The sequence below is a fragment of the Nicotiana sylvestris genome, chromosome 7, assembly GCF_000393655.2.
Source record: "Nicotiana sylvestris chromosome 7, ASM39365v2, whole genome shotgun sequence".
Lineage (NCBI taxonomy): Eukaryota > Viridiplantae > Streptophyta > Magnoliopsida > Solanales > Solanaceae > Nicotiana > Nicotiana sylvestris.
This window is the reverse complement of record NC_091063.1, coordinates 145,309,596-145,318,799: the sequence shown is the minus strand read 5'-3', so window position 1 is coordinate 145,318,799 and position 9,204 is coordinate 145,309,596. Positions and strand designations below refer to the sequence as shown.

At 36.3% G+C, this 9,204-nt stretch overlaps 1 protein-coding gene across 1 annotated transcript; it reads right to left on the bottom strand.

The window, feature by feature from the left end:
- Nucleotides 1–2,599: 2,599 nt before the first annotated feature.
- LOC104220794 (probable glutathione S-transferase) lies at nt 2,600–4,216 on the bottom strand. Its single transcript, XM_009771736.2, has 2 exons — nt 3,846–4,216; nt 2,600–3,301 (listed from the first exon to the last, which is right to left on the bottom strand). Exons 1-2 carry the CDS (start codon nt 4,152–4,154, stop codon nt 2,924–2,926), a joined length of 687 nt encoding a protein of 228 aa, XP_009770038.1. The 5' UTR covers nt 4,155–4,216; the 3' UTR covers nt 2,600–2,923.
- Between the last annotated feature and the right edge of the window lie 4,988 nt (nt 4,217–9,204).

Below are 9,204 nucleotides of genomic sequence, written 5' to 3'. Positions count from 1 at the left end.
GTTGCGTATTCATATATGCAAAATTGAGAAAAAATTTCATTTTAATTTTGAGTGTTTTACCGGTACCATCTAACAGTAACGGAATTTTTCTTTCTCAAAAGAGGAGTAAGAGAAAGGTAAAGGGAAAGCATATGAGACGCTGAAAGTTCTTTGTATGACAAATTTGAGTTTGCTGATATTATTGCAAATGTAGTGGCATTTTGGCTTGGAATTATTGAAGAAGCCTCCGCTATTGTATTGGTGACAAGGGAAAAATTTTCCTAATTTTGCGCTTGGAGAGATAATTACATTAACTGCAGCCAAGTTAAAAAAATATCTATTTATTGTTGAGAAATTTAGCTCAAGTAATAATATGAAACAAGAAAATAAATAAAAAATATAGAGAGAAAGAAAGAACCTTAAGAATTACCTAATTTACAACATTTATTTACTTTTACAAATATTTTTCTAAACAAAGCAGACAATTGGGCTAACATCATACCTATCATCACTCTCTCTTCCCTTGAAATTGGGCCATCCTCTGCCTCTTATATTTGCTTAAAGTCGTGCTTAGCGCGGAGGGAAGTTGAGAAATTAACTTAAGTAGTCGTCTAGTCAATTGTTTAAATTAAAACAATCGATAAGTGTTTAATATATGTCAAATATGTGTATAACCGTGTAAAACTTAATATGTAATCTGTGTATTCTGACTAGAAAGTAAAGAACCCTTACTTTTTTCTTGCTTCTTTTCTTTTTATAGAACGAGGTTTTTGGACTGCGACAATCTTAATAAAAGGCTTTCCTTTTCTTAGAACTCAACGATGGTGAGAAGATTAACAATAATACTACGACTTTTTTAGGTAAAAGATAATACCGATGACTTATGTGCTCATGACACCAACATTTTCGTCAAATGTCATAGCATGCTAATTAATTTTTTGTGCTTCCTAGAAATATAAAACTGATTTCACACTCGAGTCACCAATCCTTTCTTTTTTCAATTCGATGAGGAAAAAGATATGACGACTAATTATTGTATAATTACTATGGCCGTCCAACGGGACGGGACGGGACCAAATTAACGGAACGGAACGGGACGGGACGACATTTAAGCGGGAAGTTGGCAGGACGGGACGAAACGGGACGGGACAAACAGGATGAAATGTTCGTCCCATCCTGTCCCGCTAACAAACGGGATGGGATGGGACAGAACGGGACGGGACGGGTTCGTGGGCCTTAAGTGTATTTTTTTTTTAAAAAAATGTCTAGTTTTTTGAAAATTACTATGTTTTTAAAGTTTGCAACGGCTAAATTTTTTACTTATTTAATAAACTTAAATGCTATTACGTTAAAACGAAAATTAGAAAACTAAGTAAAGAATTATAAAATATTAAAACAAAAGACTTGTAATGAAATATTCTAGTAATTATAAATTTGTAATAGAGTTAAAATTTATTTAATATAATTTCAAAGTATTAACTATTAAGTAACTAAGACAATTCATAAATAAAATTTAACGCTTAAAGCTTTTTATTTTATTAATAGAACTTTCAAATCTCAAATACAAATATAACTCTTTTGAAGAGCACCTAATCTACGCAGCCACCTTCTAGGAAGGGTTCTGTTTGAACTAGGCCTCTTAGTAGCGAATTACAAATTATCATATAACTTATCAATAATATCTCTCGGACATTCTGCTGGAATTGACAATGTTGATTGATGTTCCATGAGCTCCATGCCGTCATCGCTCCCGGTGGTAAGTATCTCATTGTATTCTTCTTCTTCCCTAGTGGTTAATTTTTCAAAACCAAGATTTCTTCTTTCTGAATTAATCCAATCTCTGCATAAATACGGAAATCTCTAGACTGTCCTCTGCTAATGAATGTCTATGATCTCCAATTTAAAATCTTGCCGCGCTAAAAGCACTCTCCGATGCTTAGAATCAAGTTCATCATCAATAGAGAAATCAAAACCTGTTATATCATCCATATCTTCCCATAGAACTTCTACTCTAGACTTAGAAGTAGAAGGAGCAGTTGCACCATCTTTTTGTTTCCATAGATTTATATTTATCAAACATTGATCTAGATTCTAGCATAAGAATATATGTTAGCTTGGAAGTCTTCGAGAGATGGTTGTTCATTTTCTTGAATTGCTAAATTTTGATAAATTTTACGAACAAATCCTTTTGCGATCTTAATTTTAAATATGGGTTAAGTATAGTCGAAATTAAATAAACTTGGGGAATAGAGAAAAAAAAACTTTTAAAATTTTGCAATCATTTTATTAATGGCTGGTGCATAAGTTGGATTTATTTTATTCTTACCAAATACAACAAAAAATTCCACAAATATACCATAAAAACTCGCGGGACAGCCGGGACAGACGGGACGGAACGGGACAGATGGGACGGAACGAAACGGGATGAAATGGGACGGGACAAACAGGACGAAATGATTGTCCCGTCCCATCCCGTTTAAAATGAAGTGGGACAAGACGGGATACGGGATGGCCCGCTGGACAGCCATAATAATTACTGACTAACCAACAAAACTGTAACACGAGATACTTCCTGGTAATATTTTCTGCTTTCTTAGAAATATAAAATGCTTTCACACTATGAGTCAACATTTCTTTATTTGCCTTTATCAATTCCATGAAAAAATTAAGTACTAATATTTATTAATTCTACAATCACTGACCAACCAAACAAAACAGTAACACGAAACATTTCCTGGCTTGTGAATATCTTGCCAAACTAGCCTTTCCACCATTACTTTTATAGGTCACGCAAAATATCAAACTTTCATGAACTTCAAATTTGCGAGTCTGAAGTTTCAAAGACTTCAAATATACGGGTCTGAAATTGTTAAAGCCTAACTTCAGATATAAGCGTATTCTTGTCTCGAAGTTGCCACACAAAATCTTGAAATTTCACAGGTGTTCATTTGGGAGCAGCTGCAGCAGCTGCAGCAGCTGCAGCAGCTGCAGCTTGAAAGCGAGCTTTGAAATGGGCAACCAACTCATCTCTAGGAGGTAGATATTTCTTGTTTTGGTTGCAGTTAATGTACTCATCTCTCCACGCGCAAAAATTTGGAAATTTTTCTCTTGTAACCAGAACTAATCCAGAGGCTTCTTCAAAAACTCCCAGCCAAAGTCCCACAAAATTTGCAGCAATATCAGCCAACCCAATTTTGTCACCGGTAAAGAATTTCTTATCCTTGACCTCATTATCAAGAATTTTCAGCATCTCATAAGCTTCCTCTTTACCTTTCTCTTGCTCCTCTCCTTTGAGAAAGAAACTTTTCCCCACCGCTGGCACCTGCAGTAAATTCCAAACTTAACAACAATGACAATAATGTCTCAATCGTAAGCACATTGGGGTCGATATATGAATTTTGACTAACAATATCATTTCCTTTAGTTTAAACTAATCTAAGATCAGTACAGTTACTCTCTTTATTATCTACTGACGTATAAACCTATGACAGAATTAAACGAACTGTAGAAAACATAGGAGCTAAAATAAACGTACTAATATGATTATAGCATATTCTCATCTAGTTGGTATCACCAAAATAGATCATTTTCTTCCATTTTGCCCGCTCTTTTTTTCTGGCTAAGTTAGCATAAATTCCAAGGTATTCTAAGTCTTTTGTAACTTCTTTTGATGTGATATTAACAAAACCTTGCGTTTTAAACACCTTTATTCACCATGATGATAACACCTATGAATCAGTGCATCTAAAAGTCGACACAAGACATGACCAATGATATAAAACATAAAAAGTCAAAACTTTAATTAAGTTTCAAATTTTTTTACTAAATTCTGCAAAGAGGTATACAAAGCATGAAGACGAATTTACCTTATCCTCGAGGAACTTAGCCCAGAAACGAGCTATAGCACGGTCATAAGGGTCTTTAGGCAAGATGGAAGGACCTTCAAAAGCCTCATCAATGTATTCAAGAATGACCATAGACTCAGCTATTGGCTTTCCATTGTGAAAGAGAACAGGGATTTTCTTGTGAACAGGGTTGGATTGAAGAAGCAGAGAGCTCTTGTTTTGTAGATCTTCTTCTATAAATTCATATTCCACGCCCTTAATCTTCAGAGCCCACTCAACTCTGTGACTAAAAGGGCTATACCAAAGACCAAGCAACTTCACTCCTGCCATATGATATCACTACTTTGGTTCTAAGTGTTTTTGCCTTACTATGTTTAGGAATTTTATGTTGTGGTTATCTCTTGAGTTGGTTTTCTTTTATAGAGGAAAAACCAAGGAAATGTCGTGACAGCTTCAATGTTTCTTCTTTGACTAATTTAATTTTCTACGTTACTATGGAGGGAAAAAAATTCTACTTTACTGCTTCCACATTGACCGAAGACTTATAATAATAATAAGTAGGAGTGGCAAACGGGTTGGTGGTATCACGACATAGTTCGAGTAGAAAACGGGTAATGAAAAAATTGATAAATTATCTGATCCGACCTATATTCAATACGGATAAAAAAGGGTTAACCGACGGATGATATGAGTAACCATATTATCCATGACTTTTTGCATATGATCACTTTTGGGAGAATTCTTATTCTTCCTAACTTGAGGAACCCCCCAATTTAAGGCTTTACCAATGTAAAAGTTAGACTCATTGGTTATCCATTTTCTAAATGGATAATATGGTTCTTATACTCGTTTTTAAATAGTTCATTATCCAATCCATTTTTAGTGGATAATATTGTCACGCCCCCAAAACCAACCCGGTCGTGATGGCGCCTATCATAGAACTAGGCCAGTCGACACAATCCCAAACCAATCAATATTTTCATTCTTAGGATAAAAATCAAAGCTCCTTAACGATAAACATTTATAAAGTGTTTAAAACAAAACAACAATGTGGAAAGAAAGCCCGACATCGGGATGTCACTAGTCATGAGCATCTACTACAACTGTCTGGCAACATCAAGACCAACATGGTCGGGAAAATCACAAAAATTCACTAAGGGAGAATAAGGAGGGTGAAAAGCAGGGCTGCGATTGCCAGGCAGCTACCTTGCTAACTTCGATGAACCTGCCACTAAGTAATCAACACCCGCCACTGGGTTCAGAAATACCTGAATCTACACACAAGGTACAGTGAGTAATGTGAGTATGCCAACTCAGTAAGTAATAAAGGCAAATAGAGACTGAGCAGTAGGAAACAAATAAGATCCACATCATGATAAACTCAGTAAGCACAAGTTGCTTTCAAATCAGAATATTAGTCAAATCATCTCATTTGAAATTCAGTTTTTGGTAAAAATCATTTGAAGATTCTTTCCACCAGTTTCAATAGAGGTTCAATGTAGTTTACAGTAAAAGTGATGAAGATCATAATCGGCCCCTCAGGCAAAACATAGTTCTATACATCCCCTCGGGCAAACATGTATCATAAACAGCCTCTCGGGCAAACCTCTCGGTCACTCATATACATCTCAAAACATAAAAAGCTCAATGGAAATAACAAAGACAAATCCGTAGTCTCGTAAAAACTCTAGTTTCAATGAAAGTTGTTTAAAATATTTTTTTTGTTGAACATTTTCAATAGAGGATCAGTATAAAGAGGAGTGAAAACAGTAATTTCATAAAACAAGCTCCCTCGGGCAAAGCATCACTCGTATATCCCCTAGGGCAAGCCTCTCAGTCACTCATAGCTCAACTCTCGTCAATCAACACTCTCACTCAGCACTCCCGCTCAATAGGTACCTTATAATAACCTCTGCAACGTACAACCCAATCCATAAGTATATAGTCGACTGCGCTCACTCGGAGTGTGCATACTTCGGAGGGGCTCCTACAGCTCAAGCGCTATATCGCTGCGGCGTGCATCCCGATTCATATACCGTTGCGGCATGTAGCCCGATCCATATATATATATATATATATATATATATATATATATATATATATATATATATATATATATATATATATATATACTCGCTGCGGCGTGCAACCCGATCCATAAATGTATAATCCTCACAATTAGGCCCTTGGCCTCTCTCAGTCATCATTCTCATGAGCCACTTGGGCATCTCAGTGAAAAAACGGGGAAACTCAGCCCAAACAACTTTCGTATATTTAAAAATGGAGTAATGCAACTGAATCAAATAATGAACAGGTAAAGTCATGACTGAGGATATGCTTTCAAATCAAAACAATGTAAGGGTAGTAACAAAATACCCCTGAGGGTTCAAACAGTACAGGCACAAGGCCCTGTCACCTAGCATGTGCATTACCTAACTGTCACACCTCCTTTTTGCGCGCCCGGCCCCGAAGGGTTAAATGCGCGGGTTGAGTTTTTCCAATTTAAGTGACAATATTCGAAATGAGATTATTTATTTAATTCAGAGTCGCCACTTGGGAAAGGTTTGGCTTTTGGTGTCCCAAGTCACCGGTTTATCTTGAATCCCAAATCGAGGAGATTTTCGACTTTTCCAAATGAAGTCTACGAACCAGAAATTCTAAGTAAGGAATTCTGTTGACCCGAGGGAAGGTATTAGGCACCCTCGAATCCCGTGGTTCCAGCACGGTCGCTTAAATTGTTATAATGGCTAAATATCTGATTTAAATACATGTTGTGACTTATGTGCTCTTATTAAGTTTTAACCGCTTTTGTTATTATCATTTATTTTTATAGAATTGCAACGTCGTGAAAATGTATCTCGAACCACGTCACAATCAATGCACCCGTAGTTGTTAACACATTTCGACTCCGTTGAGATTTGAATTTGGGTCACATAAATGCGCACCCGAATTTAAGAATGTAATTTGATTAAGTCGCGCCTAAAGAATCTAACGCGTTTATTGTCTTCGGGGAGGGCAGTGGAATTCACTAAACAGCCCGTCCCAAATTCTAAGTATTTATTATGACCAATTATTGAGGGCCCCGCAATTCGCCTTTTGATTGGGCGAGGCTCGTCTCATTATTTTAGAAGGGTACCCTACAATGACTACATTTTTACTACATTTATCTTTAAAGAGAAGGATGATGCCGAATTTTGCTGGTTTAGACAAATACAGACTAAATCCTTATTATGTTTGCCGAACCTAAACTTGTTTGGTTACCTGATTGATTGTTCATGAGGTGAGAGCTACGGCATGCTTTGTCTTCAACAAGTGAATATGCTTATTAATTCGCTAAGGGAGATTGCAAACAAACTAACAACATATATTGAGTTATGTTTAACGACCTCCAAGTTCTATTCTTAACACTCTAACCTATTTGAAATTGATAAAAGAAATCGGCTGTTTTATTAGGAAAGATTACTACTGATTGAACCCAAAAATGATTATTAGTTTTTCTCAACAATCATTACATCATTTCGAAATAAAAATCTGTACCGAAACCCAGTATCGAACCTGTATTGGAACGAATAAACTGACAAGAGAACTGGCATTCATAGCCATACTCTTAGTGTGACTGTATGGGAGTTTGTTTGGGGATACATTTATCCCGGACCCAGTATCACAGTTTTGTCAATTCAGTGGTCTAGGCAAAATACATACAATGCTTACCATGACTCTATGTTATACAGTCATACTAAATCAAACAAGTGTTATACTGAACTGAATGTATACTAAATCAAAACATGATGTCTATGTCATACTGTCATTACTATTGAGCCATGCTATCTAACAGTTCATCTTAAACAGAATGTATGCTAGTTTATACAGAATATTTGCAGTTCGTAGTAAGAATACAGGCCCAACCAACATTCGAACTATCTTTTTACACCAATGCTATAACATAAACTGGTGTTCATTTCTTTATTTCTGCTTCAACTTCAAACTTTCAACAATACAAGGTTCAAAGGTTGTGTACCTGGGAATATTTGCAATTGAAGAAAAAAGGGCAATCAGTAGAGTAACAATGAACAAATGCAGCAGCAGTAACAGCACCAACAGCAACAGGGCAGAATAGCAGCAGGCAAAACAATACAGCAAGAAACAGGCTCGAGTGCAGAGATGCAAATATGGCCAATAGAAAGTAATAGCCAAATAGCAGCAACACCCAGTGGAATAGAATCAGAAATCCAGACAGACCAGACCAGTAGTAAACCAATGAAAACACTCGACTAATAGACACAACTGGAATTTCAAAGAATCAGAATTGATTTTGAACAGGTTGAACAACTGAAACCCAGTAATGATAGGAGGAGAAAGCTTCTGATTGTTGGTTGTACCCCTTCTATCCCTTCCACTCCCTCTGTCTATGTGTATCTTTTTTTTTTGTATTTCCAGCTCTCCTCCCTCTTATAGGCCTCAACACTATCCCTTTTAAACAGCCTGTTCAGACTATTACCATACCCCTCCCATGTGCCTTTAAACTTTTTCAGTTCCACTTTAGTTAATTAGGTATAAAAACCCCATCATTCCCTGACAGATTTAACTTTTCCATTTTATTTAACTAAAAGCAAGTATGGGCAGTAGGATATGTTGACAGCATATGCTGTCAAACCATTTTAAAATTAAACAAAAACCTTTATGCAGGCCACAGGCTGTGCACCAATGCACATGAGGTGCACCAATGCACATGCTGTGCAAGAGTGCACATGCCCTCCCATTCAGCATTTAAACCAAACATCCCTTTTACATTACTGATCCAAATCAACAGCTATAAGTAAACAAATTTGGTTTTTAATTGGTTCAACAAATGTTCAACAGAAGCTAGTTGATTTACTATGCTCAGACAGTTGAAACTAATTGACGACGCATGTCGACTCGACTATATTAGCATTAACATACACAATCGTAGCCAAAAATCAGACATTCAGAAGTGTGGGACACATGACTCGACTCATACTGATTAAAACAGAATTGTACTTCGAGGAATTAGTTAGTCAGTACAAATTTGGAATACAACCAATACACATGCCTCATCAGAATAGGAGGGGAGGGATTCAGACAAACACAGAGGTTCAAACAAAGTGGACAAACAAAAGTTGATAAAATTAAAACAAATATGAACAGTCTTTTAAAACAAATCACACGGGCTAAAAACAAATAAAGGAAAAGAAAGCAGATTCACCTTAAACTTGAAAAGTTAAAAGTTTGAACCCGGATTTGGACGGACCTTTCTTAAGGCTGAACGGACTTTAATCGAAGTGTTTCTCAGATGAGAAACACTTCGATTAAGGTCCATTAGACCTTAATCTCTTTGGTTTGAACCGTTTTGAACCAGTGA